General features: G+C 33.1%; 1 protein-coding gene across 2 annotated transcripts in view; it reads right to left on the bottom strand.

The window, feature by feature from the left end:
- Window positions 1-2,136: 2,136 nt before the first annotated feature.
- The window catches only part of LDHB (lactate dehydrogenase B), a 29,873-nt gene continuing 9,033 nt past the window's right edge, over window positions 2,137-22,976 (bottom strand). For both annotated transcript variants that reach the window (XM_052000646.1, XM_052000647.1), the window contains exons 3-8: window positions 19,104-19,221; window positions 15,169-15,342; window positions 13,757-13,930; window positions 11,988-12,105; window positions 5,200-5,323; window positions 2,137-2,605 (exon numbers count right to left, since the gene is read on the bottom strand). In XM_052000646.1, coding sequence (XP_051856606.1) covers window positions 2,438-2,605; window positions 5,200-5,323; window positions 11,988-12,105; window positions 13,757-13,930; window positions 15,169-15,342; window positions 19,104-19,221 — 876 coding nt within the window. In that variant the 3' untranslated portion in view covers window positions 2,137-2,437. The remainder of the gene's footprint in view (window positions 2,606-5,199; window positions 5,324-11,987; window positions 12,106-13,756; window positions 13,931-15,168; window positions 15,343-19,103; window positions 19,222-22,976) is intronic.

The raw sequence follows: 22,976 nt of genomic DNA, 5'->3' as shown, positions 1-22,976 counted from the left end.
CATCAGAAATAGATGAAATTCGCTTACTTCGTTGAATGTCCATCTTCTTCCCTGGAAAAAGATGCTCATTCTCGCTGGGTAAGTTATTTTTGGTTGCATACCAAGTTCCTTAGCCTTTCGGAATATCATATTCCAGGCCCTTTGATCTTTTAATGTGGATGCTGCCAGATCCTGGGTGATCCTTATTGTGGCTCCTTGATACTTGAATTGGGTTTTTCTAGCCGCTTGCAATATTTTTTCCTTCATCTGAGGGTTCTGGCATTTGGCCACTCTATTCCTTGGTGTTTTGATTTTAGGATCCCTTTCAGTGGGTGATCGATGAATCCTTTCAACGTTTATTTTTTCCTCTGTTCCTATGACTTCTGGGCAGTTCTCTTTGATAATTTCCTGGAAAAAAGTGTCCAGGCTCTTTTTTTCATCATGTTTTTCTAGAACTCCAATGATTCTCAGATTGTCTCTCCTGGATCTGTTTTCCAGGTCTGTTGTCTTCCCCAGAAGGTATTTTACATTCTTTTCCATTGTTTGATTTTTTTGGATTTGCTTGACTGATTCTTCTTGTCTCCTCGAGTCATTCAATTCCAATTGTTCAATTCTGATTTTCAGTGAAGTATTTTCTTCACTCACTTTTTTATAATCTTTTTAAAATTGCCCCATTGAGTTCTTTTGTTCTGTGGAATTTTTTTCCATTTCGCCAATTTTGTTTTCCAGTTCACCAATCCTATTTTTCAAGGATTTTACTTCTTTATCCACTCTTTCTTTAACTGATTTCTCCAGGCTCTTTTGCCAAGCCTCCCTCTCCTTTTCCCAAGCTTCCCTCTCCTTTTGCCAGGCCTCACTCTGCTTTCCCCATTTTTCTTCTAGCTCCCTTGTGAGAGCCTTTTTAATCACTTCTATGAGGTTCATCTGTGCTGAGGAACAGATGATCTCCTCCTTTGGGGATTCACCTGGGGACTGTCTGTTTTTAGTCTCCTCAGGATTTAGAGTCTGCTCTCTATCTGTATAGAAGCTGTCAAGGGTTAAAGTCCTCTTCAGTTTCTTGCTCATTCTGTCTAATAATCAAAGACAAACTACCAAAGAAAAACAGAAAAAACTGGAGTCTTTCTTTGGGGGAGGGGCTGGGTGTGTTACCGAGCTTCCTCTACAGACTGCGGGGGGCAGCAGTGAGGCACTAGCCCTACTGTGCTGCGCCTGCGCTCTGAGATCCCAGAGCGTGCTGAGTCACTGTGGGGGGGGGAAGGAGGAGGGGCCAGGTCCCGAGAGACTCCAGCTGTTTGGGGTTGTATTCTTCAGCCCCAGTGTTTTTAGCTTCTCTGCTGGACTGCTGACTTGCTGCCGGAGCAAAGTATCCAGTCCTGTAGCGAAGCTCTCCCCGCGGAGACGGCTGCAATCACTCCCCACCCCCTCTCCAGTCTGCTCCCGTGCTCTCACTGCCACTGCCCGCCGCCTGCGCTTGATCTAAAACCGTCCCAGCGCTCCAGTAAAGACAGACCTTTCTTGGTGAATCTCAAGGATGGCTTCTCTTGGTAACTATTTGTGGGTTTTTTTTCAGTCAAGCATTAATTCAGAGGCTTGTAATGAAATGGATAGTGAGAGAAAGCGTGGAGCTTACACAGCTGTGTGCCTCCTCTCCGCCATCTTAACTGGAATTCCCATACAGTGTTTATTTAATCAGTCCTTTCCAAATGTCCTTCCTCTAGCTTCCTAAAACCCCAGCTAAGATCTTTTCTGATAAAAAAGTAAGGTGCAGAAATTGTTACAACTTTATTGATGGAGTCAGTGTTAGGTACTGAAAATCATGCATTTTAATCTATCTAGAAAAGAACCAATAGTTCACTCTCTATCTCAACCCTCCCTTTTCATTGTCATGGGTTTCTTCCTCATTGCTTAAACTCTATGCTTCCTTTTGGGTCTAAAGACAGATCCTTACTATCATAATGGAGGGCCAGTCCAACAACACTTCTTTTAGTAATGTTCTAATGAAGAATGTTTCCACCTCAACACCATTTTCATTTCTTTGTGAAGTATGAATTACATTTCAGTTCCATCAGACAAAGCAGTATCTGGCAAAAATGTGAGCGGCAAGTAACATTAAAAGCACAATTTGCTTTAAGGAAAAAAAAACTCTCTGGAGACAGATTATTTAGCCTAGCAATTAGAGCTGTATTTTTTAATCATACTATTATATTAAAAAGAAAAAAGCTATTTTTATAGCTAGAAATATTAAAAGAATGAATGTAGCTTGGGGAAGAAAGCACACATCAGTAGTTTATTTATTGGTTCATGGGTCATATAGCAAGCCTTTTAATCATATACTTTTATGCTGTGGCCAGAGTTGAGTTCACAGGAAAAATTCTATCCACCAAGTTGACTAATTACTAAGTGGGCACAGCAATTTATATCATGATGGTTGGGTTTCTACAGAATGTTATTATGCATGTTACAGGTCTTTCAGGTCTTTTTGGATGTCCCACAAAGTATCTGCACTCTTCTTCAATTGAGCTACCTCATCATCTTTCAGCTTCTGGTTGATAACGCTGGTCAGTCCTCTGGCATTCAGAATGCATGGAAGGCTGAGGAATACTTCATTCTCGATGCCATACATTCCCTTTTGTAAACAAATAGTATCTATTAGTCTAATAAGCACATAAAGCCATAAAAATTTTTAAATATATTCAAAGGAGTAAGTTCAAAAATTGAATCAACATTGTTTCATTCATGTATTTCAATAGAAAATATGCATTAGGGTTACTGGAAACTGGATCAAGACGCAGAAATCCTTTCCTCATCAAAAATTCTTTAGGAACACTAACCTACAATAATAAACTTGGAGTCAATGGGTCTTGCTTTCAAATTCTAGCTGTCCAAATATTGCTTGTGTGATTCTGAGAAAATTTCAGTTCCTCATTTTTAAAACAAGGAGTGTGAGAACTAGGAAGCTTATAAAATTCCTTCCAGTTTTAAAAATGTAATCTCTATTGGTACTGAATTTGATCATTCATGAAAAATTTTATCCCACCTGTTTGCACATAAAAATTGAATTTGACTTAATTATGATGAAGACCCAGAGAACCAGATTTCCTTGAAATCTCTCCAATAGAGTGGTGGGCAGACAAACCAACCACATTAATTTCCAATGTTGGGAAATGTAGGGCTAAAATCTTCTTTGATTATTGTATTTATAAAATTATGTATTTTCTCCATGATTATCCTGTCTGGAAAATCATAGAACTAATATGTGCAAGTAATAAAAACTTTGTAATAGAACCACAAAATTGAAGTGACCTTATAAAGCAGAGTTGATTCTGGACAAGTACCATACTTCCAAGTATAGGAGGAAAAAAGATCAGATGAGCAATCCAGAAAACTGCTATAGTATATAACAATTAAAGTTAATGTCTCCAGTAAGTATACCATTTCGTGATTACACTGATATTAAGAGCAAACCCCCCCCACCACCATATTATCTAATAGGAAGCCATTCAATATTAACAATGAATAAGTGAATTTGCTTGAGCTTTATATTATCTTTGCTGTAGATTTCATGAGACAAGTGGAAAAGCAGCAAATACTTTTTAAAAATTTAATCATGGAAATATGATTGATTTGCTATGACTTGGTTAGTAGAGTCCTGATTAAACTCAGTGATTCTTATTTTTCTTTAATCTGAAGACCTCTTTACATTCACCAATTTTACTGAAATCTCCTTTAAAAACTATTGTTTATGATCTTCTCTGTATTGGAAATTAAAACATCTTAATATTTTTATGAAAACATTTATAATCTTATGGATCCCTTGAATGGGTTAAGAGTCAACAGGAATCCCAACTTCCTTTTAGAAAATATACTAAACAGTAGTGGGAGTTTTTGCTTTTAATATTAGTATAATCATGGAATGGTATTCTTACTGGAAAATTAGCTTCCATTTTCATATACTGTAGCAATTTTCTGGGTTGTTCACCAGAACTTTTTTCCTCCCATACTTGGAGATATGGTATATGGAGCTTCTAAAATACAAAGAAGTTAAGTGATTTGTTCAGACTCACACTGCTTTTGTTAGAAGCAGGATCTGAATACAGATATTCTTGATTCCAAGCCTAGTACTCAATCCATTATGACATACTGCTTCTTTTAAAAACATGCACATCAATAAATGCAAATTATACTTCTAACTATAACTTTCAAATCTATTTTTATATCTTGTTTTCCAAGTAACATTCATTTTACAAGATTTTTTGCAAATCTCCTTTAGTTAAAATAATTTTGTGAAAAAGGCTAATTTATTATGTTAAGAAAAATAAATAGAACTCAAAAGAACAATCTACACAAAGAGACTATAAGGTAAATGAAAACCACTAGAAGGAAGCAAATGATTAAAAAAATTAAAAATGGTCCAAAAGAATATGTTATGAAACAAATCTCCCTCTTCTTACTGAGATGCTATTATTATAGAATATTGCATACATGGCATTGTATCCATTACTTTTTGTTGTTGTTGCTAACTGTTTTTGCTATAAGGGAGAGTTCAATTCCTGGACAGAATGGAAAGCATGGGTTTTGGAGAAGTATATCCAGAAGAGACGTAAAAGTAAAGGAAATTAATTAAACTTAAAACAGAAAAGACCATGTCCACTAAATCCAGCAAAAATTACTGCCCCCATATCATGTTATATTATAAAAAGCATAGAATTAAATAACTATATAAATCAAAGCTAATAATAAATACAAAAATGATGAGATCAGCCAATTGAAGAAACAACCCATTCTAAAAGATAATTTGTTGATAAGATTGAGATGTTGGTCTAATATCTAGAAAAAGGAATAGTTCAAAATAAGAAAATGTCATGGTTTGTTATTACTATTCAAGAAAACCAGTATACTGATTAGCTGATGAGGCTTATCAAAATAGGTAAATTAGGAACTCAGAGATTTATGACAGTATTTACCTTATTAATCTGACTGACTCTATACTCATGAAATGACCTTCTAATGATATTTTTATTTCACTAAAAGAATTCGTAAAGGAAAGAGAAGGCACAGACTAATTGGCACAAGCCTTCCGGTCGATGTGAGTTATGTCTTTCAATATAAATTGGCATCATGAACTTATGAGTCTTTTGTCCTTATCAAATATCTCTCAACAGAGATGCTATTTATGTTATGTTATATTATGTTATGTTATTTCTCTATGTATTTTCTTACCTTAACCATAGTGGACACAGGATGAATCCTGGATAAATTTTTAAACATGGTCTCAATTAGATCAGCAACACTTAATCCAATAGCCCAGTTGGTGTATCCTTTAAGTTTGATCACTTCATAGGCACTAAAACATAAAGAAAGAATTGAAATATGCCTTAAAATGCAACCTTACATTTCATATTTGGTTAGACTCAATTGAAATGATATCAGCATGAAAACAGAAAGCAAAATTACATTTTCTCCCATCTCATGTTTTCTTTTTTACAAGGGATCTCTCTCTGGGTAGAGGAGAGATAAGTATGTTTGGAAATTAAGATTATCTAAGAAACAAGCTATCAATATGTTTTAAATAAAGGTGTACTCAGAGAACTAACAATTTTGAGTTATGAAATTATAACTTTTAAGTTACATATAACTCAAGTTCTAGCATAATTATAAATAGCTTGGTCAAGAATGATTTCACAGTGATTCAAAAAGCAATATTAGACAAAGGAAACAACACTGAGTTTTTGGAGTCAGAGAGTTGAAGTTCAAATGACAGCCTTGTCCAGCTCTACTTTTGTGACTTTGGACAAATATTCTTAATCTCTTTCAGCCTTAGTTTCCTCACTTGTAAATATGGCTGGACTAGATGATTACTGATATCCCATTCAGTTCTCAGTTTACATTTCATATAATCCTATAACTTTTTAGAATGTTGCAAGATAAGATAGTGGTAAAATAATCACTGCAAATCAGATTTATATTGATAAATACCCAACTAGCTACATGGTCAAGAAAGAATAAGAAGAATGGTAAATACTTTTTTTTCTCAAATGGAATGAGTATTTCCTTTTCTTGAAGCTAAGATCTCACTGGAGTAAGTATGTTTGAAAAAGTTTCAAACAAGGTGAAACCTTGTCTATCAATTTTCAATCATTCTGATTGATCTAGGACAAGAAATTAGCTGGGGAGCTTCAAAATTAAAAGTAAAAGAGGAAGCATGGTGGAAGAGAAAGAATACTGGAGTCAAAACATCTAGATCCTAGCCCTGTTACTATTTAGCGTGGGTCTGTGGGAAAATCAATTAATTTCTCTATGCCTCACTTCCCTTATTTATAACTAGTAGTTATCCAGCTTTTGCTTAATGCTCGCCACTGAGAGTGAACCCTTCTGTTCTCAGGCAAATCATGCATCTTTTGGATAACTATAATTCTTAGAAAAATTTCCTGTTACATCAAGTCTAAATTTTAGTCTTTACAGAATTATACCTAGTGATGTCCTTTGAAGCCAACCAGAATAAATCTAATGCAATCCTTTTTTCAGATGACAGTTTTTCAGATACTTGAGGCCAGCTGTAACAGCTACCTCCATTTCCTTCTTCTTCTTGGCCAATCATCTTTTCTCCCATCTAAAATTTCCCAGAACCTTCAAATGATCCTCATATAGCATAATCTGGTGTCACTTCAGTATCACTACCCTGGGTGTTCTCCTTTGAACAATCTCCAAATTATCAGTGCCCTTGTTATAGACTTAAATCAATCAATCAGTCCTTCAATGTATCCAAAAATACTGAGTTGTGCAAGATGCTAGGTATAAAAACAAAACAAACAAAAAGGACCATTTCTGGCCTCAAGGAGTTGGCATTTTACTGATCTGACCAAGATGGAGTTCACATGGGTAAGGCTACTATTCATTTTTCTTATCCTGTAAATTATACCTCTCTTAAAGCTGCTTAAGATTGTATTAAGGTTTTTTTTTTTTTTTGGCTGCTTTATTACTGCAGATTGTCCTTCAAGTCCACCAAACTCCACAAATCTTGTTCAAAAATGCTGCAATTGTACTAACCCTATCTTTCCCCTACCATAGCAAATACTTTGCTAACTTCCACCTATGTTTTTACTTCAACATCCCAGCCTAATAAACCAGCCAAAAATAAATAAATAAGTAAAAGGAAAATTAAATGAAATTAGCCTTACATACACTGATCTTGATAAAGTCGTGTTGGCTCATTATGATCATTGTTTTCTTTTCTACATATTAACTAATGATTCTTTTAGCAAAGTGCTTTGAAACATTGTCTTCAATTGAAGTAAAAGTTATTGAGTTTGTAGACTCCATTGTCTTCCTTTTGTAAATCAAGACACCAGGTCAACTGTCATGGTCTGTTTCCTATTGTCCATGCTCTTGTGGTTTGTTTTTAATTATGTCTTTTTAAAGGATGAATAAGGAAACATACTAAAGTTGTAATCTTACAGAGTGTACTTCAATGACTGTGAGGAATATTGCAGCCTCTATTGGTGTAGGAAAGTGAAGTGTTTTGAGGATCATTCAAGATCACAATAAAGCAGGATCCAGTTTCACTGAAGTACAAAGGAAAGTGATGTCAAAAAGTGAAAAACAATGCCAAGAACTGAAAGACCAATGCTGTAAAACAGTCTAATTCATCCTCCAAGAACAAGCAAAGATCTTCAGAAAAACTGAAAGCTAGAAAGGTCGATATCAATTCCTTTTTAGAGTGGTGTAGGCTTCCTGAAAGTTGGAAAAACATCAAGGCTGGTTTAAAATAACAACATCTGCTAGCTGTTACTATGAAGAAAAAACATTGGCCATAGGACAAAACAATACAAAGTAGAATATTAACATATTGGGACAGAGTAGTTTTTATTGTTAAAAAGAAGTCTGGGTGAGCCTACAAGATCTGAGCATTTTAATTACACTGTAAAACATCCACCCAAAAATATATTTTGGAATTTTCTTTTAATTTTAGTAAACCTGAAGTCTTGTCCTTAACAATGATGATGAATTCTGATAGATATTGCTATACTTATTGACAAAGCTTAAATTCCAAAATTCCTTAAATTGAATCCCAAATTAAATTTCCAAATAGAAATGAATTTTGCAACACAATCTTATATTGTGCTACATTTAACAAAAAGGTTAAGAAGTTTATCAAAGAGATGGTTCAATGGCTTGAGAACACACTTTATTTAAACTCTATTGAATACATGTACTATACATAATCAAGGCTAGATTTGGGAAAAGGGTCTGTTTGTCAAAAGTACCTTTAATATCTAATATAAAAAAGTTTATTTCTTCCTAATTGTATGACCCTGGGCAAGTTATTTAACCTCAATTGCCTCAGCAAAAAAAAAAAAAAAAAAGTTTATTTCATGATGAAGAATTAAATAGGGGTCAAAATCTTGTGGAAATGCCAAATCATGAAAAATAAATAAATGCAGCAAAAAGAGGATATATTACATTAAAATGTTGTAAACTTTACTCTTAAAGGAAAGTTAATCATTTTACTTTTTACCAAAGCTATACACAAGAACAACTGATAAGAAATGTATTTTTGTTGCAATAGAATGGTTGAACTATGAATATGATATGTAGTACATACATTGTTAGATATGGTTTCTGTGTGGATTGCATTTACTTTGTGGATAGGGAGTAATGGAGCAAGTGTTAGTATTAATATAAAAGGTAAAAATCAAATTTAAAAAACCATTATTTATTCTTTCAAAGAATCCCTTGGAATGTTTTCTTCTAATGTCATATATATGTGAAACTATACTTGGCTTTCTTTTACTTTTTTTTAATCACACAATATAAGATGAAGCATTTCTTTACAAAGTACCTATATTTCTATTTCATCAACCAGTTCTTCCTTGTTATTAAGAATCAGATTTAAGATAGAAGTTTCCCTTATTGAATTTTTAAATTTTTTAACAATAGAATTATCAAGGCAAATTATTAAATGACTAGTTGTTCTACTTCTGACAGAGAAGGCTCCATTAAATATCCACATAATGTCTCCCATCTATCTCTGAACTAGACCTAAGATCGGTTTACATAGCCTTCATCTATTTCTTCTTTATTTATATGTGTGTTTCGTATTAAATTTCCAACTTTGTTTCTTTCTCTTCCTCTATTCATTGTCACCCACACACTTTTCTTATCACACTACCCCCATATGGTTCCTGGATTTCCTTACCAGGATACATATTATCTTGATATAAAATGCTATTACTATCACCTTAACTATGACTTTTACTTGTCCAATTCCTTTTGAACATATCCCTCTCCAAATGCACAATCCATTTATAGGTTCCAACCCAACAAGTCAGTTCCATGAGATCAACTTTTCCTCCTTGTTAGGATATATACTTTGCTTAGTATTCATCCTGTTTGCATTTGTAAATAGAAACCTGAAGTAATAAGTTTTATTGCTAGATCCTTCCTTGCATTTTTTAATCCTATGAATTTCTGAATATTCCTACTGTTTCTTTCTATGCTGTATACATTCTTTTTTTTTTTTTTTTTTTTTTTTTTTTTTTTTGCTGAGGCAGTTAGGGTTAAGTGACTTGCCCAGGGTCACACAGCTAGGCAATTTTAAGTGTCTAAGGCCACACTTGAACTGAGGTCCTCCTGGTGCTCTATCCACTCTGCCACCTAGCTGCTCCATATTGTATACATTTTATTATTATTATTAAAGCTATTTATAAAGCATATGCATGGGTAATTTTTCCAACATTGATCTTTGCATAACTTTTTGTTCCAAATTTTTCCCTCCTTCCCCCCCAATCCCTTCCCTAGCTGGCAGGTAGTCCAATACTTGTTAAATATGTTGAAAAACATGTTAGATATGTTGAAATACATTTTCTTTGTTACTTAGATTTTGTTGAATATACAAAAACCTTATTTTTCATTCCTTTTCTTTTGTTTAAACGTCCTTTTAATTGAATCTACAAGATTCGCAGCAAGTTCCAGCCTTTGTTAGCTGCATTTCATCCTTAACATAAGCTCAATATTCCAAGCAAAGATCCAGAAATACACTTCTTATACTCATATATCATTATTATAATCTGCTGTTCACTTCTAAATTCTTTTTCTTTAGTCTTTGCCTTCCATCAGGAGCGGTAATGAAAACACCATGCATGTATGTCTCAATGTCTTCAGTATCCAGACTTCAAAGTATTTAGTAATACTTTCTAACAGTATCACATAACCATATGAATTATTAGAACCGAAAAATGATTATTAAGTTTTATAAATTTCAGGTTATTTTGTTACCTCATCAATCCAAGGCCCAAAAAGTCAGCAGATCTATTATAAAGTTCACAAATACCCTGCCTCAGAATCCCTCATTAGGGAATTATCAATAATTGCTACTTGTCCCTTTTTTCTTTGACACATACTGAACATTATCATCTAACAGGACATGCAGATATATATCGTCATTCACTGGAAGACAAAGCAGTTATTTCCTTCCCAGAAGGTCAAGGTCCTACTCCTTTGGAAAGAGTCTCTTCTATGTTACTTAGACCCAACTATCCAATGATTTCTTTTTTTCCCTTTCTACTCAATGTAACATTCTTTGATCTGTTAATCTCCTTGACACAGGTCAAAAATCTCCTCTGTTCAAATAAAATTTCTTTTTTGTTTTTAACAGTGAAGGCTTTCTTATATTTTAAAGGAAGTGGTTAAGTTTCTCTTCTAGGAAAAAATATAACCTTCACTTTGAGAATATATGAATTACTTAGCCATGGCAAAAATACAAGCAGCAGCATCAGAATCTTCATCATAGTAAACATTTATATAGTACCTATTATGTGCCAGGCACTGTATTAAGCATTTACAACTATTATCTCATTTGATCCTCACAACAACTCTAGGAGATAGGTGCTATTATTATCTCCATTTTATCGAAGAGGAAACTGAAGTAAATTGTGCTTAAGTAACTTTTCCAGGGTTACTTATTTGGTAAACATCTGGGATGGGATTTAAACTTAGGTTTTCCTGATTCCAAGCCCATCACTATCCATTGTGCCATTTTAATTGTTTTAAAACGTCACTACAAAATTATCCCTGATCTCCATAATTTTTGGAAATGAGAGCCTTACTCTAATGTTGCTCTTTTTGTTAACTCTAGATAATAAATAAAATCAAGTCCTAATTTGTAACATTTGCTAATTTCCAAATTATAAATGCTCAGACAGAAAAGTTAACAATCAGCACTTGTGGCCAGAAACTGGAAACTGAGTGGATGCCCATCAATTGGAGAATGGCTGAATAAATGGTGGTATATATTATAGAATATTATTGTTCTGTAAGAAATGACCAGCAGGATGATTTCAGAAAGGCCTAGAGAGACTTTCATGAATTGATGCTGAGTGAGATGAGCAGGACCAGGAGATCATTATGTACTTCAACAACAATACTATATGATGATCAATTCAGATGGATGTGGCCATCTTCAACAATGAGATGAACCAAATCAGTTCCAATGGAGCAGTAATGAACTGAACCAGCTACACCCAGTGAAAGAATTCTGGGAGATGACTATGAACCATTACATTGAATTCCCAATCCCTTTATTTTTGTTGGCCTGCATTTTTGATTTCCTTCACAGGCTAAATGTACACTATTTCAAAGTCCGATTCTTTTTGTACAGCAAAATAACTGTTTGGATATGTATTTCAGGTTCATTAAAAAAGTATTGCGAGTGCTTCCAGTCTTACCTAATTGGCTACATAGAGTGGTGAGAGAGGTCCATTTTATGGGTATAAATTAGTACCTCAGAATTGTTTCAATTTGCATCTCTTCCACTATTTGTGAGACTGAACTTTTTCCCAAATGATTAATAAAAAATAGATAATTTATAATCTATCCAAGCTCTCTAATCTATATGCTTATGGCTCTGATTAGTTGAAAAAATAACCAAAATAATCATGTGTCATTCTACCCAATGGGCAAGTAATAGACAGCAAATCGAGGAGTCAAAATAAACTACTATATCCACTGACCTTTCAATCACCAGTTTATGGACTTCCTTCCAGTTCTCACTGTCATTGTCAGTTCCCATTTCTGGATTCAGTTCTTGGAGGGAAACACCTGCCACATTCACTCCACTCCATACAGCCACTGCATGAAAAAAAAAAAACAAAAAATATTGTCTACTTGAAGAGTTTAGAAAGAAAGTCTTTCTTTCTTATTTTAATTACTCCAACTTTATCTTTAAGATGAGTTATGGCTATGCACTGAAGCTGAGAGCTAATGACATGACGGTAACCTTAAGAGTAGAGTAGAGATTCTGAAGAAGCTGATTTTATCTTTAAAAACAAACAAACAAAACAACTTTATGACTATCCTTTAATACTCAAAATTTTTCAAGAAAGGATTGTCCCAAATTTAAGGAAATTTTTAGTTCATATTCCAACAACATGAAATTCTTCATATTACTTTAGGAAAGTTAATGAAGAAAACCAGGAAAACTACCTCCAGCTTAGCCTAAACTTTTATTCTTAAGACCTTTGAATACTCTTCTCAATCAAAGCTTAGATGACAAAAGTTGCAGATGTTCTGTTTTGTTCATATGCCTCCTCTGGATTTCAGAAACATTTGAATGAGGCCCAAATCATTATCATTTACTTCAAAGCCCATTAATACTTTTATCTAGCCTGGATCTGAATAAAAAACTCTGAGATGACTATAAAGTTCATGGAGTTATAATTAGGGGTGTCAAGGATGATCTCACTTACTGAAGGCCATAAAAATGGCCTCTTTATCCAGAATATCTCTTGCTTTCTCAGCATATCATAAACATATATGAATATATTTTGCTGCCCTTTTTTGGAGACTCAAACTGCTGTTGTTAAATAAAGATAACTCTGTCTTTAAGATTAAGGTTTTTGCTCTCTAAATTCAGTTTCCTTACAAGATATATAGACAAGGTATTAAAATGCATAAATGGTAGCATGTAATAATTTCAAGAAGGTTTTACATAATCCCTCTCACTGAAATTAGTGATCACATATTTTAGGAAAAAAACTATCTGCTTATTAATCAGTAGCATTAATGCTGTATTCATTAATTATGCTAAATTAATCCTAACATCATACTATATTATTGATCACTTCAATCTTTTGTGGCAGATACACAGATGAGATGAATATTTTTTGAATGACAAAAAGAATTTAATTTAATTTAAATTTTATCTGTCAAATTAAATCTCCATTTAGTTCCACAAACACTTGATGATTTGGACAATAACTATGTTGAAACATTTAGAATGACCTTTTATCTTCTTAAAAATTTTTTTTAAATGCCATCATAACATAACATATTTTCAGTTCAACCCCTTTATACTTTATCCACATTCTCTTTTAATTAAATTTCTAAACAAAGTAACTATTCCATTGATTTTACAGATATATATTTGCAGTGTTGCTCAAACACTTTAGAGTAGATGAATGAGATTATATATCCACATGGTATAATTAGTCTGCAGGAAAGGAAAATAGAATAAAGTTATTTTTATCGAATGATTAATAAAATATTACTTAGTCACATTAAACAAATGAATTACAAATGTCTTTTAAGCACTTTATATAGTAATGAAAATTTCATGTTATTCTTTATCTTCATATAGACCATGACACTTAAGGTTTCATACTTGACGTTCCCTTTCACCTCCTTACAGTTGAGAATGAGGTAAGTTAAAAGATATTCTGTGAAATAAATATAGAGTATTTATCAGTCCTTAAATATGAATAGATCTTTTTTTTATATATACCACTTGAGTCCCCATGTTCTCCCAAGATCCAGCCATGGCAGCTGCTCGGATGGATGCCAAGTTTTTCAGACATAAGATAGCGGAATCTGGCAGAATCCAGATTGCATCCACTCCCAATCACCCGGTGTTTTGGCAGGCCACTCAGTTTCCAGGTGACATAGGTCAGGATATCCACTGAGAATAAAAGAATGTCATAAGAAAACAAGAATTATATTCATGATTAGTTCATTAGGACATCCATGTCCTCTCCAAAACTGAAAAATGCTAACAAGGTAATAATGTATCCTGCACTTTTCTACCTTAACACCTTTGTTCCCATTGTTCATAAGTTCTTCTCACTCAGTGAATTAATATCCTTTGAAACTCTATTGAAACACAACTCTTCCCTGATTTTTCTCTATATAACCCATGTATATTTTCATATTCCCCAAAGAGACTCTAAATACCACAGAAACAAGCATTAGGTTTTATGTAATCTTTGGATCTCCTTCAAAGTTCAGTGGAATGCTCTTTATACAGTAGATTTTTTTTCTTTTCTTTTCTTTTTTTTTTTTGCTGCGGCAATTGGGGTAACGTGACTTGCCCAGAGTCACATAGGTAGAAAATGCTAAGTGTCTGAAGCTAGATTTGAACTCAGGTCCTCCTGATTTCAGGGCTGGTTCTCTATCCATTGTGCCACCTAGCTACCCAATACAGTAGGTTCTTTAAAATGCAGTTGAGTGTTTGTGAACCTTCTCAGTATGAAGATAATATGAGAGAAGGACAAGGCTTAAGGGAAAACTTTAATATGTTTGAAAGAAGATAAAAAAATGAATACATGTAGGCATGGTATAAAAAAAGAAAAGAACATATTGATGTTTTAAAATTTAAAAGACAAAAAATAAAAGTCATTGTTTTAAAAATTAGCCTCCTTTAAACCTTTTCAGAAATTTGCAGGTTTTCCTCAAGAGAAAAGAGCAAGATGAATAAATAAAATGACTTGTTAACAACTAAAGCTGGGACACCATTCATTTATATATCCCATTACACATGTGGTTTATTTGTTTTAAGACTTAAAGATGTGAATGGTTAATATAAACATACCAGGGCTAATAGATGAAAACTTTTACGCATCTCTACTCCTAGCAGTCTTTAGATGTAATTTTGTAGATTAACCATAGTGTAAGTAATGTAATATAACTTGTTTCATAGTAAGAGACAAGCAAAGTATAACAGATTAAAAGTTTGGAAGGAAAAAAAAAGAATTTGTCCCATTTAGACTCACTGCTTTATGACTGATATTACACTACTTCAAAAGGGTGGGAAGATTACATTGGATAACTAACATAGATTTAATTTTTTTCTAAGTTTTAGAGTTGGTTTTTAAGAACTTGGTGAATCAAAGGTTAAGGAAGCTAAGGTGCTATATTTACCTGGGTTGGAAACCACAATTATGGTGCAGTCTGGGCTATACTTTACAATCTGAGGAATAATAAATTTGAAGACATTCACATTCCTCTGTACCAGATTGAGGCGACTCTCTCCCTCTTGTTGGCGGACTCCTGCAGTGACTACAACAATCTTAGAACCAGCAGTGACAGAGTAATCTGTAAGTGAAAAGATTGAGGGTTAAACTGATTATATTTGCAAAATTACTATTGGCACCTGACACATAGGAAAGTGCTCAATAAATGTTTCATGAATGAATTAGTGAACCATAAGAAAATTTATCTTTTTCCAATAACTGTACGCTGTAATAGAGTTTTACTATCGAACTTCACAAAACAAAAACAAGGAAAAATGGCTTTGAGATTTATATTTTTTGGTTTCTGAAAATTACCTGTCATTAAATTTTTGAAAATAGGCCAATACATCAATCCTGAATGTGTGCCTATAATTGGAAGAATAGAAGATCTTCATTTAAAAGATTTAATAAAAAGGCTCAGAACAAGAAAATTCTTCAGAAGTTACTTTCAGTGTCAGTTATACTAGAATGAAGAGTCATATTCAGTCAATTTTTTATTATTCTACAAGGAGATAACTCATTTCACTTTTGAATAACTGTTAAAAGTTTTTCTTACATTGATCTCAAATGTGTGTTGTTTCTTCCCCTAGTTATCAGTTCTTCCCTTTTAGATCAAGTAGAAGACTAAGCAATTTTCCATTTAATGGCCAAACAAATGGAGCTATCACCTCCTCCCTAAACCTCCTCTTCTTCTCCCTTCTAAGGACCCTCAGTTCCTTCAACTGATGGTTCTCATATGGCATAATCCCAAGGCCCTTTTCCATAGTAGTTTTGCTCCCCACTACAATCCCTAACATGTCAATAACCTTCCTAAAATGAGCCACAAAACAAAACAAATAAACAAAAAACTAAAACTAAACACAGCACACGAGATGTGATCTGACCAGAGTAAAATGAGGTTATAACTTCCAGTTTTAGGCAATCACTCAATGAAATATTTCAGTCATTTGTTGGTACTTTATTATTTACATTAGAGATGAAAGGCTCTTAAACTCCTGTAATTCAAGAGAATTACCTTCTCTGAGCCACAATAATTTCCTCATTTATAAAATGAAAGAGTTGAAATCAATAACTTCTACATTTCTTTTCCTAGTTCTACACTCTATGCACAAAAAACTCTACTTAATCATTTATCATTCCTGGAGTCTTCTATTTTGGGGCCTCTCATCTGCAGTCCTGATTTGAGAGGGTAAAAGGGAATGATTCAACCTAAATTTCCTCTAATATTGAGAAGATTTCAAAATATTTTGAAATTGTTTATTAAAAATCATATTTCTTTGTCAATTAAATACAAGTATAGGATTTTGGAGCTAGAAGTGTTTGACATCACATTTTTACAAATGAGTGAACAATATATTATATTATTTCTTCAGAACTATTTCAAATTTTATTTTATTTTTCAAATACTATAATTTCTCATTTCTCATAGAGTTTTGAAGATCTACTATGGAAATAACTTTGTATTCCCCTTTAGATATATCTGATTCATTTTAAATCAGGAAAATGTTTAATTTTACATTTTATTGCCCTTTTCAAAAGTATATTTATTATAGGGTGATGGCTAAATATCAAAAGACATAAGCAAAGACCTTTTTACTTAGAAGAGGAACTAGGAATTACTTGATAAGAGTTATATTATATATTTGGGAAAATCTATATATCAACTAATTTCAACTGATTTTCTTGAAAGGCAAATCCATCCTTAAATTGTGGGCAGGGAAACTTTTACTCTTGGCAGGACTGCATAAACTAATCTTTAGCAAAAAAGAAAACACTATTGTCCAGTCAGATGAATTGCTCTGTCTCTGTCAAAGATTCTAAATTTTAACTACATTCTATTTTTAATAGGTTTCCTTGAAAAAGGGCAAAGTATCATAAAATTAAAGGATTAGTAGTGGGGAGTGAGGAGATAATGAAATAGCAACAGTAAACTTTTTTTTCAAATCACAGAATATAAAAATGAGAATGAAAATAGGAAAAATAGCCACTACAAAATCAGTTGGTACAAAGTTTTATGTGAGATATTGAAGAAAATCACTATAATTGATTAGGTACATTTTATTAACAATATTAAATATTAAAATAATTGAGCACTATGGTTCTCCCTCCAGACCATCTATATTCTTATTTTCTATGTCTCAATATCACAACCAATCAAAAAGTAATTATTAAAATCTACTATGTAGTAAGCATTATGCTCTGCATTTAAAGATAGATATATACATAGAAAATATGAAATTATCCCTAAAGGAATATATAGTCCAAAGGGAGATCATATATATAAAATATATGACACAAATATAAAGTAACTAAATACAAGCATATTCAAAGAAGTAAATACAAGGTAGGGTGTCTTTAAAGAAAATGGGGATTCTATGAGATTAGGGGAAAGGAAGAAGTACATTATAGCATAATGTGCAAAAGTAATGGAATATCATATATTTGAGTAACAAAAAGAAGGCAATTTTTTTTTAGATTGTAAAGTGAAGGGAAGGAGGGGATGGTAAGAATGTAGTGATAAATTGAATATAGGCATTATGATTAAATAGCTTTAAAAACTAAACCAAAGAATTTGTATTTGATGCTAAAGGCATAGAAAGTTTCTGGAGGTGACTGAATAGGGGACACAGTCAGATTTGCACTTAAGGAGAATCATTTAGGCAATAATATGGAAGATGGATTGAAGTGGGGAGGTACTTGAAGCAGGGATACTACTTAGGATCTAGGTAAGAAGTAATGAAAACCTGAATTAAGATAGTAGCTGTATGAGTAGAGAAAGATTTGGTTGTGAGAGATGATATGGAACTAGAAATGTCAAGATTTGTTAACTGGCATTTGCAATGAGAGAGTGAAAAGGCAAGAGTAATTATTATGATGAATTAGACGTGAAAAGGATTCTTGTTTTTTGACAGAAACAGTGAGGTTTGGAAAAGGGGATGATTTGTAGAGAAAATAATGAGTTTGGTTTTGGAAAGATTGGGTTTGAGATATCTCTAGGACATCCAGTTTGAAATATCCAACGGGAAAGAGTTGTGGAACTGAAGCTCCTATATTTATATTTCTAAATAGGCTATATTTATAGATCTGTGAATCACCTGCATAGAGATTAAAGTTAACACATGGAAGCTATTATTATTGAAAGTTCACAAAGGGAGAATAACACAGTGCCTAGGATAAAATGTTAGGGGAAATTCACAGGTTAGAGCATAATATAAATCAGGGCTTCTTAAATTTTTTCTACTCACAACCTCTTTTCACCCAAGAAATGTTTATATGACACTGGGCATAAAGCATATAAAATAAAAAGACAAATCACACATTTGTTGATGATAAATCATAATTTCATAATCCCCCATATTCAGCTATGTGATCCCATATGGGGTTGCAAGCCACAATTTAAGAAGCTTTGATATAAATGATGAACTAACAAAGAAAGGAGCATTCAAACAAATAGGAGGTGAACTGAGAGAGGGAAGTATCAAGAACACTCATTCGGGAGAGGGTATTCAGAAGAACTTGGTCAAAAAGGATTATGATTGAGAGTAGATGATCAGGCACTTAAGAGATTGTTGTTAAACTTTGGAGAAAACAGCTTTGGTTGAATAATGAAGTTGGAAATTAGATTGGCAAGAAGTTGAGGAATTGAATGGGAGGAAAGGAAATGGAATCAAAGAGGACAGAAAGCTTTTTTTCAAGGGAAAAGGAAGAGAAATATCTCACTAAATTGAGGCACTTCCAGGGTATAATAAAGGTTTTTAAAGATGGGAAAGAACATTTACTCTTTTTTTATTATGAAAATTTCATTTACAATATTAACATATAATAATACAAAACTGAAACTACCTTTGTCAGCCACAATTTTAGGAGTCTGAAGAAATAAACTCCCATGTTGCAGATCCATCATTTCTCCTTTGAGTTTATCTTCCAAAACATCAACAAGGGCAAGTTCATCAGCAAGACTCTATAAATACAAAAGGTTTACTTTTGAATAACAAAATATTAAGAAAACCCAACATTTGCCCTAGAAAAATTATGTTTTGGGAAGCTTTACAATAATGTCAAATAACTTGATGAAGTATAAATGGCCATGTGGTAATTTGCTTACCTCAGAGGATCAGGGATTCTGAACTGGACATAACCTTATGTTTTTAACCTGATCCCTTAATTTTACAGATGAAACAACTGAGAGTCAGAAGTACAGTGACTTTCCTAAGGTCATACAGGTATATTAAGTAACAAAACCAGGATTTAAATCCACATTAACTGCTTAAATTCAGTCCTATTTCCCCTTATTATTACCTAATTCCATTTTCTACTTTCATGTTAAAATACTTATATACTATTAATAAACTTTTTACTGTGTTTCTTTGTTTAAAAAGAAACTTCTTAATTCTAAACAATTAATATAAGAAAATATTTTTATTGATTTGGCAAACTCCACAGATTAAAAAACTCAAGTTTAAATTATATACAGTAGAATACACTTTTGAGAATTGAGATTCACTTTTCCCTTTAAAATACTACAATACTAATAAGGAAAAATAAAAGATATAGATTATATTACTGTTACAACCTGAAAATTAGGCCCTGATAAAATAATATTATATTATTTTTTAAGAATTCGAAAGAGAGGGACAGCTAGATAGGGCAGTGGATAGAGCATCAGCCCTGAAGTCAGGAGGACTTGAGTTCAAATCTGGTCTCAAAAACTTAACATATCCTAGCTGTGTGACCCTGGGCAAGTCACTTAACCCCAATTGCCTCAGCAAAAAAAAAAAAAAAAAAGAATTTCAAAGAGACTAGTCCAATTCAGCAAGAAGCTAAGATGCAGAAAGGTAAAGAGTTTTCCCTTAGATTCCAGTGTTATGTAAGAGCAGAGCCAATGCTTCAGTCTATAAAACCAATACCTGGTCTTTTGAGAATGATGGATATGAACAGGTTGTACTACATTGTAAATGGAACCTCCTCGGAAAAAAGCTGAATAAAGAATGATCTCAAAGAAATGAAAGACCAAAAAAACAAAACAAAACAAAAAAAGGGTGGGGGCGTTAGGAGGGATGTCCAACACAAAACAAAAGAAAGAGATAAATGTTTAGATGTCCTAATAGCCATATGATTTCAAAAGAGCTTAGAAGAAGGTCTCCAGACGTCCCATGGAAAATTTATTTGAGAATATGGAAAGGTTTATCTTAGATGGACATATATAGATAGGTATCATTAGAAGAAATACCCTCACTGGTGGGATGATTCAATTTAAGTATAGAAATATATAGTAGTTATAGGATCTAAAAGCAAAATGCACTCTTTACTACATATATAAAAGTTAGGGTTGCAATTCCAGTTCTGGAAAGATAGAGTGGAACCAGAATGTAGAAGGCAGATAAATGCCCTAAATGTTTTATTTAGAGATAAATTTGATTCAAGGCAACCTGATATAGCACAAAACACACTGCGATCTATTGTTAAAGAGACTGGGTTGTTTCTTTTTTTCAATGATTTTGGTCTATTTTCAACATTTGTTCTTTTTCTATTTCTGGATCATTTGGTCAATTTAACCTCAATCCTTACAAATGGTTTTATTCCTCTAAAATGTCACTTTAAATTAAAACATTTAAATTTATCTTAGAACATGCTATATGTACTGCATTGCAGCCCTAGCTCCAACCAGGCAAATTCTTCACTTATTTTGTTAAACAAAAGGACAATAAAGCTCTAAAATAATAGATCATTTGATAATATCTATGGAATTGTGTCAAGAAACTGAGCAGTAATGAATGTTAGCTTATTTTAGTAGCACCACATGTGTGATGGTTAAGATAAAAAGAGCAAAAGAATGCATTTAAGCACAAGAGGATGTCACATGGTCTTAGATCCTGTTCTCCTATTTCAGTGGGTGTGAAAAAAAAATTGGCTGAGAAATTCATACTCAGCAACTAAGGAAGGAAGAGATCCAACACTTTAAAAACATCACTGAAGCTCTGAATTTAGATATAGATGCATTAATAAAGATTCTAGACAGCCTACAGTCACATAAATAGAAAATGTGATTAGATATTAAAATCTTTTGATGTTTAAATAAATCATTCTTTTACTCCTAAATTCTGCAACCTATCAATTCATATACCTAGATGTTTTGTGTGTTTGTATTTGCATAAATATTTGTATGTACATATATGCAATTATAAATAAATATATATGTGTCTTGCACTTCAATTAAAAAGAATTATGTAACTTAAAAACTATAAGCCCTAGCTGTGTAGCAGAGATTTCTAAATTTCTAAATAACAAAGTCAAATCGTTTTCAAGAGGAAGATGACCAACTTTATTTTCAGTCTTCTCAAAGAGTAAATAATTTTAACCATTCCGCCCAAAGACTACATAGAATACCTTCTTTTTGTAAACCAGAAATTTAGAGTCATACAAAGTAATGGAAGAATTAAGAGAGAATTTACTCTATCATTTGACATATCTTGTCATCAAAGGCAATATGACCTTTATTATGGATATTTAAGGGGAACTTTATGCTTTAGGAGGGACTGGACCAGAAAATTTCTAAGGTTCCTTCAATTTCTAAGAACCTAAAATTTCATCACCTCTCTCTGCTGCTTAAAACAAACAAAAAGGGCCTTTCTTGAATAATATTTAGAAATATAATTGTAATATAAGGCATTTATTGTTATTGTGGGATCTCCAGTACTTAACACAATGCTTTACACATAATAGGTACATAATATGCATCTGTTAAGTCCTATTGATTTACATTTTTTTTTGAAAACCAAATATTTTCATTTACTTAAGAGAAAACTTAGAATTAAGTCCCTAACCAAAAATAAAATGTTCCTTTGTCAAAATATGGAATTCTTTTTTTCAGTATCTGGAAAGCTTAGACTCAGAGCCATGAAAAATCCAAATTTTCAAAAGTGGATAGGGAAGAAAAAATATTTCAGGTCCTTTTATCTTCTTTCTATATCTTAAACACCTAAATTCTAGGAGAGAAAATAGATGTCTACCTAGAGCAATTGTTTTTTCAAACGGGAAATGAAAACTAAGGTGTAACTAACCTTAAATTTTCTAGGATTTGGGAATGGCTTTTTTAAAATTTTCTGCAGCTACACTAAATTTCAGATACCTAATCATTTCTATCTAATAGAAAGAAATAAAAGGAAGTCTGGTGCTTTTTGTAGTCCTGGATTTCCCCCAATATCATAGAGTTGTTATGCCACAGTTCTTTTATTGTCCTGACTCTGTTTCCCTAAATTGTCCTAAGTTTCCTTAATTGTCCTGCCTTAGTTTATAATTATTCTGCTCAATCCTGCAAAGCTACCCCTCCCTCTTAATGAGAATATTTGATAAAAAAAAAAAGATCTTATATATTAGAATATCAGAATGCCTCTCCCCATCCCAATATCAGATATAGTCTTATCAAGATGCCTCCCTCCATTATGTCATCCCCATCTCCAGTGGCTCACCCCACCCTGTCAGAGTCTCATTCCCGCTCTCAGCACCCTGACTCTGCCCTTGCCTAGTGTACCCCCTGTGTCTGAGCCACATGTATATATGTCATTGAGAACTCACATTGTTTGCTGGATTCTTGGAGACCATATTCATTGGTCTCTCATTCAGCCCTGGGACCAATTATGGATCCATTTGGTCCCAGTAAATATCTCCCTTTCAAATAAAATGTTAAATACTCTCCAATCTCTATCTTGCCTCAGT

This window comes from Antechinus flavipes, chromosome 5, assembly GCF_016432865.1.
Source record: "Antechinus flavipes isolate AdamAnt ecotype Samford, QLD, Australia chromosome 5, AdamAnt_v2, whole genome shotgun sequence".
Taxonomy (NCBI): Eukaryota; Metazoa; Chordata; class Mammalia; order Dasyuromorphia; family Dasyuridae; genus Antechinus; species Antechinus flavipes.
This window is presented reverse-complemented; position numbering and strand designations above follow the sequence as displayed.